General features: G+C 33.1%; 1 protein-coding gene across 12 annotated transcripts in view; it reads right to left on the bottom strand.

Moving 5' to 3' along the window:
- The window catches only part of LOC111054844 (pleckstrin homology domain-containing family G member 5), a 322,094-nt gene that overhangs the window by 148,342 nt on the left and 156,803 nt on the right, over positions 1–16,949 (bottom strand). For 9 of the 12 annotated variants that reach the window (XR_005570947.1, XR_005570946.1, XM_039424915.1 and 6 more), the window contains one exon: positions 1,165–1,305. The exons of the other annotated variants lie outside the window; for them this stretch is intronic. Coding sequence is in view for 7 of the 9 variants with exons in the window: in XM_039424915.1 (XP_039280849.1) it covers positions 1,165–1,305 (141 nt within the window). In the remaining 2 variants the exon portion in view is untranslated. The remainder of the gene's footprint in view (positions 1–1,164; positions 1,306–16,949) is intronic. 12 annotated transcript variants of the gene reach the window in all.

A 16,949-nucleotide genomic window follows, 5' to 3' on the forward strand; every position in this document is an offset into this window, starting at 1 on the left:
TCTTCTTCTTCTTCTTCTTCTTCTTCTTCTTCTTCTTCTCTTCTTCTTCTTCTTCTTCTTCTTCTTCTTTTACTACTACTTCTTGTTCTTGTTCTTGTTCTTCTTCTTTTTCTTCTTATTCCTCCTCCTCTCAAAAATCAATAAGCCATGATGCGGCAGATCAATTTCAAACCAACATTTTCAAATAAACAGCAAGGTATCGATTCCAAAAAATGAAACAGAAACCGATAGAAAGCCCACTGTGAAAACCTACACCGACATGAATGTTGATTCAGAAAATTATACTACAAATATTAGAGTAGAGACCGGCTACGTCATGATGCGTGGTAACAAGTTGAGCGAGAGGCGTTTGGGGGTTGGTGGGGAGGCGAAATAGTTGTGGCGGAGTAATGATGGGGAGGGGAAAGTCAACATTTTGTTCGCTAACGAACTTTGCTATTCCAATTTTGAAATAGCCCTTCCCAAGCTTCCATAATCCGAGCGTCATTCTTCAGCCTCCTATTCTCTTATCAGAATTTTTAAGTGAATTTTAAATCCGCCGCGTGAAATTTAATCATGCGTTGCACAGCTTGATTATTTTGCAGGATAAATGTTGGACGTGCGAAATCAAACTACTGAATTATTCAAGCCACAGAAACCTGATTTATGATGAATAATAATTCTATAGTCTGATTTTTACTCCAATATTGGCGTATGAAGGAGGCTCCTTTTTCCTTTTATATTATCCTTGAAATTTCCAAAAACCTTGTATATACGTCGACGCGCAATTAAAAAAGGAAGATACCTGTCAAATTTCATGGAAATCAATTACCGCGTTTCGCCGAAAATGCGCAACATATAAATATTTAAACATAAGAGAAATGCCAAACCGTCGACTTGAATCTAAAGGTGCGTACAGATATACGCGCCGCGAACATGGGCAATTCACTTTTAATCAGTGATCATATCTGTATTTTTACAGAAACGGTAAGATACAGATATAAAAAGCTTGGCATCAGCTGATTAAAAGTGAATTGCTCATGTTCGCGGCGCGTATATCTGTACGCACCTTTAGACCTCACTTCGCTCGGTCAATTATTATAACTGTGTATGTTTTTTTGGGAAAATAAATTTCAAAAAAATATTGATAAAATTCAAAGTGTAACATTTAGATCCAAGTCTAACCTGAGATCGAGCTAGCGGCCGCCTGCGCTGGGAGGGAGGGGGCACCTCTAGCCTTGCAGCAGCCGCTGCAGCACTCGTCTCCTCTCTGAACACCGTCTCAGGCTCTAGCGCCTCCATCTGCGTCAGGCTGCGAGACCGACCCTACAAATTAAAGAAAAACAAAACAATTATTACATCAAATAAAGCAACATACTAAATCATTAATTCCAATTCACATATTTGGAAGGCTTAAAAGCTTTGGCTTTCAAAGGAAAATATCCAATCAGAACAAAAGTAGAATTAAATGGAAAAGTAATAGAAGAAGTGAAACATTTCAACTATCTTGGTAATGATGTAACATATGATGCAGAAATTTAATGAGTACAATACAATTTCGAAGTTCCAGAAAATATGTGGCACTATACATAGAAACCTCAAAAATAAAACACGACAAGAAACGAGACTGAAGTTTTATAATACTATTGCAGTTCCGACACTCCTCTATGGAAGTGAGAATTGGATTCACACACGGAGAATGAACAGTCGAATACAAGCTGCAGAAATGAGATTTCTAAGGAATGTATTTGGCTGCACTAGAGTTGATAGAATCAGAAATACTGATATAAGACAGGTTTTATCGGTTGTTCCTCTGCATGAAAGAATGATACAAAATAGACGCAACTGGTGCAGTCATTTGGATAGAATGCTTCCTCGGAAGAATGCCACTTGAAGTGCAAAACTATAGGCCTACTGGAAAGAGAGATGTAGGGTGGCCAAGAAAGAGATGGGTACCGGAACAGGTTAATCAATAAACCTAATCCCTGTAGTGAAGATGTTGATGATTTGAAAGATTATTCAATCGAAACAGTGTTATTTTCCATGAACTTTAATTATTTTACTAAGACACAAATCCAGTTCAAATTGTAATCCAGTTGAAGCACATGTTATTAAAAAATAGAATCTTCTGCGACAGAATAGAATATATCGTTAGATCACATGAAAGTATAAAGTATTAACAAAAATTGCATTGCTATGATTTTACTAAAACAAAAATCCAGTTCGAATTATAATCCAATTGAAGCACACGCTATTCAGAAAGAGAATATTTTGTGACAGAATAAAAATATAATTATATCACATAATAGTATAAATAATGAAAAATAATTGTATTGCTATGAAAAGCATCTGTGGTCGAGCAGCAGTCAAGACAGAGAAAGGGAAAGAAAAGTTAACAACATTTTGTGATATTAATAAAAATCATACCATGACCACACATGGAAGCAAATCGTTATTCTTCTTCTTCTTCTTCTTCTTCTTCTTCCTTCTTCTTCTTCTTCTTCTTCTTCCTCCTCCTCTCAAAAACAATAAGCCATGATGCGGTCGGTCAATTTCAAACCAACATTTTCAAATAAACAGCGAGTTATCAGCAAGGTATCGATTCCAAAAAATGAAACAGAAACCGATAGAAAGCCCACTGTGAGAACCTACACCGACATGAATGTTGATTCAGAAAATTATACTACAAATATTAGAGTAGAGACCGGCTACGTCACGATGCGTGGTAACAAGTTGAGCGAGAGGTGTTTGGGGGGGGGGGAGGCGAAATAGTTGTGGCGGAGTAATGATGGGGAGGGGAAAGTCAACATTTTGCTCGCTAACGAACTTTGCTATTCCAATTTTGAAATAGCCCTTCCCAAGCTTCCATAATCCGAGCGTCATTCTTCAGCCTCCTATTCTCTTATCAGAATTTTTAAGTGTATTTTAAATCCGCCGCGTGAAATTTAATCATGCGTTGCACAGCTTGATTATTTTGCAGGATAAATGTTGGACGTGCGAAATCAAACTACTGAATTATTCAAGCCACAGAAACCATAGTGCAAGATCAAAATTGGAGACATGGAGAGGATATAGCATAAACATGTTACACAGACAAAGAAATGTGACATCTGTGATAATATGACGCTATATTTTCTCTATGATTGTGATTAGTGGTCTAGCACTCAATGGAGTCGGAGAATTTTATTTATTTATTTTCAATGCAAATGACACTAATGTAATAACATTGAAAGATAAAATAATAAGGTAGTCCTTGTGCTATTTTTCTTCCAAATTTACAGGTGACAAAGTCCAAGACAAGGTTAGAATTTCACGTGTAGAAGTTTTATAAAATTTTAGTCAAAAATAAGCATGAAAACCATAAATGGTGAATTCAGATGGCTTGGATTGATAATTATTGATTAGAAATATTCCACTAGATTACCTCAAAAATATTGAGTTATTTAGGTAGGAAAATTTGGGACCATTGAAGAAACACAAACTTGTGATTAATTCAAGAATCACAATGATTAATTCAAAATGGTTCAAGAATATACTTAATAAATCTAAAAAAAAAACTGGGAAATAGCTGTGTGTAAATACATCATCATCATCATCTTCACTTCAGGGATTAGGTTTATTAATGAACCTGTTCCGGTACCCATCTGTTTCTTGGTCTCCCTACATCTCTTTTTCCTGTAGGTCTATAGTTTTGGACTACAACGGGAATTCTTCCAGGTGGCATTCTATCCAAATGACTGCACCAGTTGCGTCTATTTTGAATAATTCTTTCATGTAGAGGAGCAACCAATAAAACCTGTCTTATATCAGTATTTCTGATTCTAGTGTGTAAATACATTTTAAATTTGGTGTAATATTTTTTAAAAGTGTGTAAATACATTTTAAAACTTTACATGGTTTACGTTTTTCACGCTTTCAAGAATTCTTGTGGAGTATAAAACTCGAAACTTAGTAGGAACACAGAAAAAAGGAAATAGAACTGTGTTCTTTCAGAGGAGTGTCTACTAAGTAGCCGATAAATCAGAACCATCTTAAATTTATTCTGCCGACATGCTTCTAAGTTTCCTCTCACCCTGAATTGGTTCTCTACTCTACTCTGTCGAAAAGAAGCTTATACCACGGAGTAGAGAACTCTTATACCAGTGGTTTCCTCCTTCCGTGCTTATACGTTTTACGAGCACACCTCTAGAATAATCACCTTGAAGTTCACAGGTAAATGAGTTGGTGTAATTTTTAGATAGATGGAAATCGAACCAAGTTGCGGAGATAAAGAAAAACTACCCCAAGAGATTCACCACCAAGTCTCAACTTTATATTGAATTCAAAGAGCAGGTCTGGAGTTGCAGTCGAAGAGGGAGTTGGAGAACTCATTGAGAAAATCCAACTACTGATAGTTATAAAGTCTCTAAGAAAAATCAAGGCAGTGGAGCACCAAAAGAGAATGGAGAGGGAGTAGGAGAGAATGGCGTCGAGATGAAGTGAGTGAGAGAGAAGGAAAGTCGACCAATCGATACACAGACAGTTCTTTCAAAAGTTCTGCATAACCGATTTCCGAGAAGCATCAGTTTGACCCGGTTTACAGAATGACATAAGGATTCTCATTCCAACCAAATATCATTATTTAATATTTATAAGGATTGAGAATAAAGTATCATCCAACCAAATACCTTCCAATTAATAATATGAGACAGACAATGAACACTAAATCAAAGTTTTAGTATTAGTTTTCGTTGTTTTTTAGTAAGAATGGACTAAATTTTAGAAAAGTGAAACCATAACCCTATTTCGGAATTTGGGAGAGTAATAGTACAAGAAATATCCTTAGTTTTTCTCTCCCAATCAGTGCTACTTTGTAAAAATTATGAATAAATAAATAAAATAAAAAAGGATCATCAATGAAGAGGAGAAATAAGCAGAAATTATACATAATATTAATTTATAGAAACCGAGAGGGCAGTGTAATATCAGAATTTGTCAAACACTGCTATTCCTACTAGACGTCCTACTATAATATACTCATTTAAAACAATACCATAAACGTGTTTAATTTATAGAAAATTTTCTCATTTTTAACCCCATTTATCAATTTCTTACGTCGCGTTCGAACTTGACGCATTTTTTAAATCATATACAGCTCAATAATTCTGTGGGTAGATGACACAAGTTGATAAGTCACATTTTTGACCATATTGAGTTATGCATATGGTTGTGTTCAGAAAAATTAGATCTATAAGATGGTATAACTAAATATGTTGTATCTCTGTAGATAGCTGAGATATAGGCCTTGCTCAAGCAATGGAGCATTTTCCTCCAATCTGTAAGTTGACAAATACTGATAAGTACATATATCTCAACACTCTTCTACCGGTTTGTATTATAATCCAATTATCAAAAGATGGCAGAATTTGATAAGTGTATGTACTGGTAGGCTATTATAAAATCTAAAAATCAATAACCTATATTGAGAACTACATAACCCATACAACTTTGCAAACAGTTCAAGTTTGGTTAACTTGATCAATACTTGTAAATAATATCAATTTATTGTCAAAAAATATATTCAAATTTCTAAATAATCGATTTTTAAGATCTTTCCTATACTGTTACATTGTGATTTGAAACATTTGGCAGATGGCAAAACATGATATCTCTGACATCACTTGCAAAAATTCTCAATAGTTAATTTAAATAAATGTTTTATTCCTTGATATTTTATATTTAAATAGTCAAAGTAGTCAATAGTAAAAGTAAAGTAAAGTAAAGATCAGCTGATTATATTAGTGTAAAATGGGTAAGAAAAAATATGATTAATGTTTATTAAATATGATATAATTTTTGCAGCTATGCCAAACTTTCAAATTGCTCTCCTGAAAAGTTTACAAATCATGACTTATCAGCTTGTGTCATCTACCCACAGAATTATTTTCTTAATTTATATTTTGTAAATTCATCAATAATTTTGCTGTATTGTAAGCTATTGTATATAAGTGTAAAAGCCAGTATATATTGTAATCTAAATAAATAAAGTACTCAATCAATCAATCATCACGTGGACCTTATTTTCATATCTTTCTACACTGCCACTATAACGTGGACCTCACTATAGAAGGTTTTACGCTCTGGAAGGCTCTATGTTCTGGAAGGTTCGACCGTAATTTGAAAAGTTAACCAACAAAAGTTGACCATATTATTTAATCAACAGAGTGATCAACGTTAAAACGTGCGTTACGAAGTTGGAAACGCACTATCAATAACCAGCGACACATGTCTATATAACCAACGTCGGTTTCGGTCAATTAGCAGAGACATTGTACTTGCCGTGTCTGCGGTTGCGTCAATTTGCCAGCATTAATAATTCAATTCTCAAGTAGCTATCGGTCGGTGAGGCTTTCCTATACTATCTATGATTCACTTGCTAGATATGAAAATACTTCATCATTAATTAATTAATGCCATTACCATTTTAATGAGGCCCAGCAAATTTTGAGTTCTTAGGTTATAAATTAGGTTCGGTCATGGGGTTTCGGTTTTGAATTATTATCTGATAATTTTCTGAGTTGTTATGGAAGTTTATGTTATGGTAGATATCCATATTGGATGAAACTACTTGATACGTTAATATGAAGTTGTTATGAAGTTTATGGTAGTTTATGATATGGTAGATTGTAGATATCCATATTGAATGAAACCACTTGATACGCTAATATGAAGTTGTTATAAAGTTGTTATTATGAAGTTGTTAATATGAAGTTGACGGTAGTTTATGATATGGTAGATATCCATATTGAATGAAACCACTTGATACGTTATTATGAAGTTGTTATGAAGTTTATGGTAGTTTATGATATGGTAGATATCCATATTGAATGAAACCACTTGATACGTTAATATGAAGTTGTTATGAAGTTTATGGTAGTTTATGATATGGTAGATATCCATATTGAATGAAACCACTTGATACGCTAATATGAAGTTGATGGTAGTTTATAATATGGTAGATATCCATATTGAATGAAACTACTTGATACGTTATTATGAAGTTATTATGAATAAAAACGTCTTGATATTGTGAGAACCACTAATTTATTGAAACAAAATTGAGATACTTGTTTCAGTTATTACAAAATTATCAATCTCTAGTAGACTGAAAGCTTCAACATGGGTGAAGCTCTACTATTGATCATTAGTTGTTGACCAATGAACGTTGAGCTCTACTGCCATTGGCCGAGATAAGACACGCCCAAGTATTCCGAATATGGTCTTACAACAGTTCAACAACAACCAATAAACAGAAACCTAGTAACTAACAAAACCAAACGGATAATATGAGAAAGAATGGAAGAAAGGTTGTAGTTTTTGTATTTTTGTGTTCAAATTATATATTATTCTATTATTAAAGAATAGTTGCACAATAGTTGTTCACGTTGTATATTATTCTTTTATGAAAGAATACTTGTAGTTTTTGTAGGTATATTTTCGTGTTTAACGGTTTTTTAATATTGTATATTCTTCAATTCTATTTCTCATATTATATACTTGAATATTTGACTGCATGTCATGTGAAATACATAGAAAAAAGTGTGTTATTACATCGCAACTCGCATCCTCGAATGGATCAAGAAACTATCACGTTTAATAGAGATTGATAATGGTATAATATGAAATAGTATATCAAATTGTTTCAATAATATGTGACAATAACATTACTAATGAAGAGGTACGTAGTAACTAACAAAACCAAACGGATAATATCAGAAAGTATGGAAGAATGGTTGTAGTTTTTGTATTTTTGTGTTCACATTGTATATTATCCTTTTATGGAAGAATAGTTGAAATTTTTGTACTACTATTTTCGTGTTTTATGGTTTTCAAATTTTATATTATTTCATTCCATTTCTTATATTTGACTTTGTTGTTGGGTTTCTCTTCATTGGTTGTAGTTTATCGATTCTGATGACCATATTTCATATTGGACGTGTCCTATCTTGGCCAATGAATAACATAGACCTTAACCATCATTGATTAACAGCTAATGACCAATCGTAGAGCTTCACCCAAATAATATCATATTATGCTTATCAATATTCTGCTTAATGTTTACTAGAGATTGATAATGGTATACGTAACTAGTAGCTCAAATTGTTTTAATAATGAGTGGTTTAGACAATATCAAGTTGGTTCTATTCAGTGTGATAATGTCATTCTAGGCATAATATGTGTGAAAAGAAAAAATTAATTGGACTTGGCGTACATTGGATTATTTAGTTGTACACTGTATAGTACTTGAAACTTTTTCATATTTTTTTATTTGGAGGAATAGTTCTCGAATTATACGTAAATATCGGGGCACCGAGCTTCGCTCGTTATTTATTTATTGATAAACAGAACTCAATTCTTTAAAATGACTGGGGAAGGACTAACAGGCACAGCCCAAAACTGTTTCTTCCCCGAATTTTGATTTATACACTCTAAATATTCTAAAAAGTAGGTTATGTTCCATACACTTGAATTCAGGTCAAATTTTCAGTCAAAATATTTGAAAACATAAAAGTTCTAATTTAGATTGTTTACATACCAAATTGAATAACAAAATAACGCTCACTTATAACTAATCTAGAATAATATAAGAAATAACTAATCACTTAGAACTATAAAATAATGATCAACTTTGAATACTATGATATATACCATCTCATGTCAACAAATCAAATTATTTTGATCGAGTCAAAATTTCTAGATTTCTCGCAAGATACGGTAAGTTAATTGATTACACAGCTGATCTCCCACTCAGGCACAAGCATCTTCTGTTATCGACAGAAAAATAAATCATCATCTGTTTTTCCAAGAATGAATTATCCTTTTCATGTCCTTCAGTGAGTTTTCCCGGGGATGAGACCTAGTGCAATCGAATTTTCATATCATAAACCTACTATATTCCAAATTTCGTGAAAACCGTTAGAGCCATTTTCGAGATCCGTTGAACATAAATAACCAGATACAAAAATATAAACAGATATACAGAAATTGCTCGCTTAATATAATAGGATTACTATCCATTTATACATGGAAGATCAAAGCATCCGTGCATTCGTTTACTGACAGTCTGGATTCTACCTGGATTAATAGAAAAATGATGGAATAATATCATCGTGATAATAGATTGATAATTATGATAATAACTGTTATTTGCATTACTTAAATTGACAAAGGAGATGAAAATACTGATGCCTCATAGTTTATAGCGATATAAATGTCAAATAAACAGTACCTATATTATAGCGAGCTTGAAATTAAGTATTGTTTTGAAAAGCAGTGCATGTGTAGCGTAAACAAGCCAGAGGGTGGTATTTCAAAGGTCATATTGTGGGCACAGTGATAATTGGTAGTTCATGCACTTCTACCCACTTCACAACTTCTCTCATGTGACATAGTACTGGCATTCAAGAGCATAAACTGAACGAAAATTAACGATTTTAATACAAGTTATAGTTAAAATTGGATTGAGAAAAATAATATACATTGTTTGAGTGATTCTACTAATTACACAGAACAACCGTTCTCTATATTGCTGAATAACAAAGTCAAAATGATACTCATCAAAGCTACTTCAATTTACCAAGCTACATTAATTCATCAAGCTTTTCACGATTACTGTTTGTTTGATTATTGTTTCCAATTCCAATGTATTACCTCAAGGCTTATGTGTCAAATAGTTTTTTATTTCATCAATCAGTTCTAAAGTGTTTATTTCCATTTGACTGAAGATATGAATCATAGATTTGTGCTCAGTTTGATTGATGAATTCATGTGTTTTAATCAAGTACTCAAGGATGAGTGGTAGAGAGGACTTAATAAAGAAAGAATTATTTCATTTTCCTTTCACATTATGCTCATGTTAGGATATTGTATTTCTAAATATTCAATAGTATGTCCTCCAGGTCTCAGTTTCTATAAATAATAGACATTTTAGAAAAAGAGAATCCAAAGTTCATCATTTGAAGATTTTACACTCGAGTATGGAATGAGCGTTGGAAAATTTGAATTTTATCAATATTCATTTTGAACTCGAAGTTATATTTCATAATACATTGGCCCGGTTGCATAACAGCCGTTTGAATTTCAATCGCGATTAATTCCACGAGAACCAATCAGAGAAGCCGTCTTATCAAAAAGGCCTTCTCTGATTGGTTCTCGTGATATTAATCACGGTTAAGATTTAACCGGCTTTTGTGCAACCGGTCCTCTGATTGTGAATGAAATGAATGAGTGAATGAATAAATGAACAGTATGTTCCCAGGTCTTAGTTTCTATAAAACTTTTAGACAGTTTCTATAGAAATTTTAGAAATGGAGAATCCATTTGAAGATTCAACCCTCAAGTATGAAATGAGCGTTGGAGAATTTGAATTTTATTAATTTTTTCTTTATTTTGAACTCGAAGTATGTATTTTATAGTACATTGTATTTATACTGAAATGTGGTAGTGTTATTATAGTGAGGTCCACCTTATAATGGCAGTGGAGGAAGATAGAAGAACAACGTTGCATATTCTCTGTCTTGTCAATGCCTTCAACAGACGTTAGCTGATACAGGTTTATTGATGTAATTGTAACTGTTCATTCTCGTTTGAAATAATCAATTATATTTTATTAAGAAAGAGATTATATTTTTCAATGATTCCATAATGAATTTTCATAGTTAAGATGAGATATTTTGTTAATTAAATATTAATTCTACATTGTTAAAAGACGTTCTGGCAACAGAGCAAAGCGAGAAAGAGATAGCGCTATTCGCTTTGTTGAATGATAGACAATGATAGCAATACCATTATAACGTGCCACTGCCATTATAACGTGGACCTCACTATAGGAGTTAAGATAAAAGTGTCTCTACCAACCTCGGACATTTTTTTCTTTTGGATAGGCCAACTAAGGGGAAAAATGCCCAAGATTGGTAATTTATTATATAAATTCTCATTTTGAATTTAAAAATCAAATTTTATCAAGACATTGTAATATCTTATTGTAATGTGGTAGTGTTATTAGTAGTTATGTGAAAGGTGACTCTACCATCTTGGACATTATTCTAATGGAAGATGAATAGCCGTGGTTATGGCGAAAACGGTTCCATATGCTGTTTCTCAGGGTGCAGGAACATCATGACTGATGGCTGAAATGAACCAAGACACCACGTTGAAGTCTGTCTAGAGCGGACAAATAATGTCCGAGGCCACAGCCATGTCTTCGCCATTTGTTTTCGCCAAATGAAAGTACAACGCAATTTATCGCTTAGCTTTCTCCCAGCACTGTTTTCTTTGACGCGAATAACACGCAATTTTGTGAGTGATTCGAAATTTATGGTGTAAGTAGGGTAGAATCACAGTACTTGAATATAGTAGAAGTAGAATTTTCTTATTATATGACTAGCAGGTAACCCGTGCTCCGCAAGGGTCTAATTTATTAAAAACTTGACTTACAGAAATCTTGAAAAATTTAAATAAGCCTATTATAACCATCCTTGGTAAATTAATTTCTTCATGAAAAATTTCAAGTTAATCAGTCCAGTAGCTCAGACGTGATTCTACTCATAACCATAGATTCTACTTGAAATTTTTGACAAAAAATGTTCAGTAAACTTTTTTCCTATCGACCTTAGTTTTCGAGATATATCGATTTTTCGATATTTTCAGAATATACCTACTTCCGGTCATTAAATACTCAATAACTCGAAAACTACTTGTCGAATTTCAATTTCAAGGGTATTGTTGGAAAGAGAAAAACATTTCTAACAAAATTAATGTAATTTTATTTTTGTTAAATATTTTGTAGTTTTTTATTAGAGCTTAAACTTGAAAAAATGCTATTCTTCAAATCCAAAGTCAAATTTCAAACCGTTTTTTCTCGATTTTTCTCCGAGTAATTATAGTAGTTTCAATATTCCAAAAACTTCTCCATTTTATAAGCTTTCGGATGAGTATAAATTCAAAAAGGTAAGCTCGATGATAAAGTGTTCAAAACTGCTAATATATGGAATGAACACCTTCAAAATGAGGGAATTCACAAACATCACTTGTGAAATCACCTGATTCCTCTCTGACAATATTTACAATTTTCAATCAACTTTTAACATTCCACAATGATATGACTTTTTCAATAACTTGCATTATTTGAGTATAAATTAATAATGTTTACATAGCCTCCTTTTTATCAGAATGAGAATTATTATTATTAGAATTAGTTTAATAGGCAAACAGGAAAAATGTTTCCGTGAGATACCAAATATCTCCTTTCCCCCATCACCACGGTTCATAACCCACTAACAGGCCGAAACAAGGAGCCAAGTTGAATTGCAACATGTCAGTATCAGTGTAAGTCTCCGGTACAGTGAAAAAATCATTCCCATGCGTTCTAATGGGGCTATTCATAGTTGCTCGGCATGGCTGAGTGAGAATAGTCCCATTAGAACTCATGTTAATAATAATTTCACTGTACCGGACATGTAAACTGATAGAGTTATGTGGGAAACGAGCTTCAGGCTACCTGTGACTAAAATATATACATAATTCGAATGATTCCATGTAATAAAATTGTATCACTCAATAATATTATCATAGAAAAACAATAGTCTAAAGTAGCGTAGTAGAGAAACAATAGCGTAAACGATTCCATTGTTATCTATTATCTACATATTAGATGGTTCTTTATTGCTAAACTCAAGCTCTACTGCGTTTCTATTGATTCGTGGAGAGGATTGAATGATAATTTATTGATTTCAATTTAATCTCTGATTTTAGATAAATTAAACTTGGAGTTCTCCCCTAATTCACATTCCGTTTTTTTTCTATCGAAATAGGTCCCGTTCTTATTGAGCGTAGAGAGGATAGAATTGATAGCGAGAGAGGATAATTCAATTCAATTTATTTTTTCCTTCTGAATACAATTCAAAGTAGTTATAGAATCTTGAGCAATGAAGTGTATAAAATTCAAGAATCGATATAATATACTTACTGAAATCAAAACAACAAAATATAAAACTATACTAAACTAGTAGTTCTGTGAACAGTAGACCTCACGCTCAGTAAGTTACATTGACCTGTTGTTATGTTTTCTCAAAAATTAATAAATAATTTATCAATTTAAAATGTCTACAAAAAATCCTAAATAAACCTAGAGCTTTCTGTCCTATCGTACCGTGACGTGTCGTCCCAGAATGTGAGTGTGAACGCTGTTATCAGGTCTGGCTGCAACTGTCTACAACGTTGATGGAAAGATACATTTTCAAGATGTTCGATGTTTTTGAACGGGTAGTATTATAGTCTACTAGACAGCTGATTTATGATGAATAATTCTATAGTCTGATTTTTACTCTAATATTGGCGTATGAAGGAGGCTCCTTTTCCTTGGAAATATTATCCTTGGAATGCAAAATTTCCAAAAACCTTGTATATACGTCGAAGCGCAATTTAAAAAGGAACATACCTGTCAAATTTCATGAAAATCTATTACCGCGTTTCGCCGTAAATGCGCAACATAAAAACATATAAACATTTAAACATTCAAACATTTAAACATTCAAACATTTAAACATTAAGAGAAATGCCAAACCGTCGACTTGAATCTTAGACCTCACTTCGCTCGGTTAATTAATCTTTACTAACATACAATCCACCAATTAGAAATAACAAATAAAATTACATTTTTTTAAATTGTTTACTTACGACATGTTTTGGCCATGATGCCCTTATCAAGTAATTGAAAAATCTAAAAACCCTTTTTTTAAATTGTTTACTTAGGTGTCGTATTGTTTCGGCCATGATACCATTATCAAGTAATTGAAAACATTTTTTTTTGTTATTTTTATTCAAGAGTAGTCCTAACGAAAAAAGACAATCCACCTAATCTTATGTAATAATTCTCATAATGCAAAGATAACTTTTGTACGATAAGCATCACAGGGAAAACTTGAGATAAAACTAGAAATGGCCAACGTTGCTGGGAGCTTTTCTGAGAAAAAAATTCACTTTGATTCGGAATAAAAAGAAAGCCTGAGAGAATAAAGATAGGAAGCGACGACGGCCAATATCCCTTCAAAACTCCAAATCCTCGGACCGGTCTGTTTTTCTAACACGCTCTCGCCTTATAAATCTTGGATTATGTAAACTGGGCTCTCTTTATTATCTGAAAACCCTTCGAAATTTTCATCTTCCTGGAATTTTTTCAGCAGAACAGAGAGTTTTTATGGTTACCTTGATAATAATGTGAGATTTTGGATTATAAAAATTGATGAGAGGACCATATTTTATCAGATTATCTTTTTTAGAGAGCAGTATTGCTAGTCAATAGAGAAAGTGGAGGGAACTCTCGATAACATTCAAGTAAAAATACATATAGTAGTAATACAAACAATCTCTAGCACGCCTATAAATAATATAATTTCCGACACGACTATTTTCGTGTATTCAGTCCATTCTCAAGAGTCAAAATGAATTATTATTTTGTAGTGTGGAGAAGGATAAATAACGATCAGGAGTGAACAATACGATAGATTGAGGAGGGAAAGAATTAGTAATACGGTATTTGATACATGATCGATAACAGAGATTTCCACAAAGTTATCCAAAGCAAGAGTTTTTAAAATTACGTTGAGTATCTTCAGAACTGCTCACGAGAGGCCACAGATCTGCTAAGGGAATAATGCTGAATAACGAAATATTGATGAGACCAAAGTTAGACTGGGAAAGTTTAGAACTTAGCTAAATCTCGAGTCGAAAACTGGCCATTTGTTATCCAAAGCTAGAGTTTTTACTTTCCTTGCCCTATTACCATAGGTAAGTATTGCTTTCCGAAAAAAATTAAGGTACCCCAATTTCTAAATTTCTATACGTTTCAAGGTCCCCTGAGTCCGAAAAAGTGGTTTTTGGGTGTGTGTGTGTGTGTGTGTGTGTGTGTATGAGTGTATGTGCGTCTGTGTACACGTTATCTCATCTCCCAATTAACGGAATGACTTGAAATTTGGAACTTAAGGTCCTTACAATATAAGGATCCGACACGAGCAATTTCGATCTGATGCAATTCAAGATGGCGGATAAAATTGTGAAAATGTTGTCAAAAACAGGGTTTTTCGCGATTTTCTCGAAAACGGCTCCAACGATTTTGATCAAATTTATACCTAAAATAGTCAGTCATTGATAAGCTCTATCAACTGCCACAAGTCCAATATCTGTAAAAATTTCAGGAGCTCCGCCCCATTTATGCAAAGTTTGATTTTAGATTCCCAATTATCAGGCTTTAGATACAATCTAAACGAAAAATTCCAAATGGAAAAGATCGAACATGAAAATCTCTTCAATTAATGTTCAGTAACATTTTCACCTGAAATTGAAATTAAGCTCGAAATTCGAGAAAATGTTATTATTTCAATTACAAACTGTTGGCAAATGTTGATTCTATTAAATCATTCACTATGAAGAGATAGCAAACTTCGTGTGTCTCCAGCCTTATTGTCCTGTCACCAGCTGGCTTGGATCTTTGAATAGTAGACTTGAGATGCGCGGGAACACTAGCGTCAGGTGATAAATTTTCATAACTGCAAGGAAAGTTGTGTGAGTGCGTCACACCAGATTTTTAAGAATACGTTGAGAACCATATCCTGGGAGCAGCTAACTAGAGGACACAGGTATGATATGAGAATACTGCTGAATAAACAAATATTAAAGAGAAGAAGGGTGAGCATCCGTTTGCAACCACAACGGGGTGACACTGAGCCAGTTCAATATCCAATTTCCGGATAGAACAAAGAGCATACTCACCTTTATTACGGCTTGCGTATATTTGGAATTGAAACACAGCTCGAAACTCATTCAATTCGCTGAAAATAGTAGTCCACCAGATGATAGAATGTATATTACAGGGTAGAATTCGACAATACATTGCTCCATTAGCAACTATATCTAATAATGATCAGGCTGTCGTACGATGGAAATAGAATGAATTATTCCAAATGATAGCCTTGTATTGGAGACAATTAAGCTATACATTGTGAGCATTAATAGTTGCTACGATTAATTATTTATTGGTTTCACAGTTCATACTAATTAACTCAGAAGTAGAGTTATATATACTGTACATATAAACATAGAGTTATATATATATATAGAAACATAGAAGCTCTCAACTTCAGTTGAATGGTTTATCAATGGCTAATCGAATGCGTTTTCATGATAATATTATTATCGACTAGAAGTTAACCCGTGGTTCGCAAGGGTCTATTTTAAAACTTGACAAGCTGAAAAATTGAATAGTGGTGTAGAATCACAGTACTTAAATTATAGTAGAAGTAGGATTTTCTTATTATATGACTGGCAGGTAACCCGTGCTCCGCAAGGGTTTATTTTAAAACTTGACAAACTGAAAACTTGACGTAATGAAATCTTGGAAAATTGAAAATAGGCATATGAAAATCCTCGGTTAATTAAGAATTTATATGCGAAATTTCAAGTGAGTCATTCCAGTAGTTCAGACGTGATGATGCGTCAAACATAACTTTCCTATCCCGTACGTGTATAAGCCAGTTCTTTCCTTTATTATGGTATAGGTAACACTAATGGTGCACTGAAACTATAGATATAACGGATGTACATTACCGAACCTTATCTATAACCAAAGAATGTGATATTTTCCTCCGATACTAATCGGCATACTAAACTTTATTATTTAAAAATTGTACACGTGAAATTCTAACCTTATCTTGGACTTTGTCACCTATTATTTTGGAAGAGAAATAGCACAAGGACTACCTTATTATTTTATCTATACTAATGTAAAAAAAATATTTAAAATACACTAAAATAAACGACACTATTTTGTTCAAAACATTATTTTGTCTATTTTTGTTTATCTATTCGTCAAAATATAAAGAAAAGATGAATTCTACAATACCAACACTATTATCGCGAAATAATCTGGAAATGTA

This window comes from Nilaparvata lugens, chromosome 3 (assembly GCF_014356525.2).
Source record: "Nilaparvata lugens isolate BPH chromosome 3, ASM1435652v1, whole genome shotgun sequence".
NCBI classification, from domain to species: domain Eukaryota; kingdom Metazoa; phylum Arthropoda; class Insecta; order Hemiptera; family Delphacidae; genus Nilaparvata; species Nilaparvata lugens.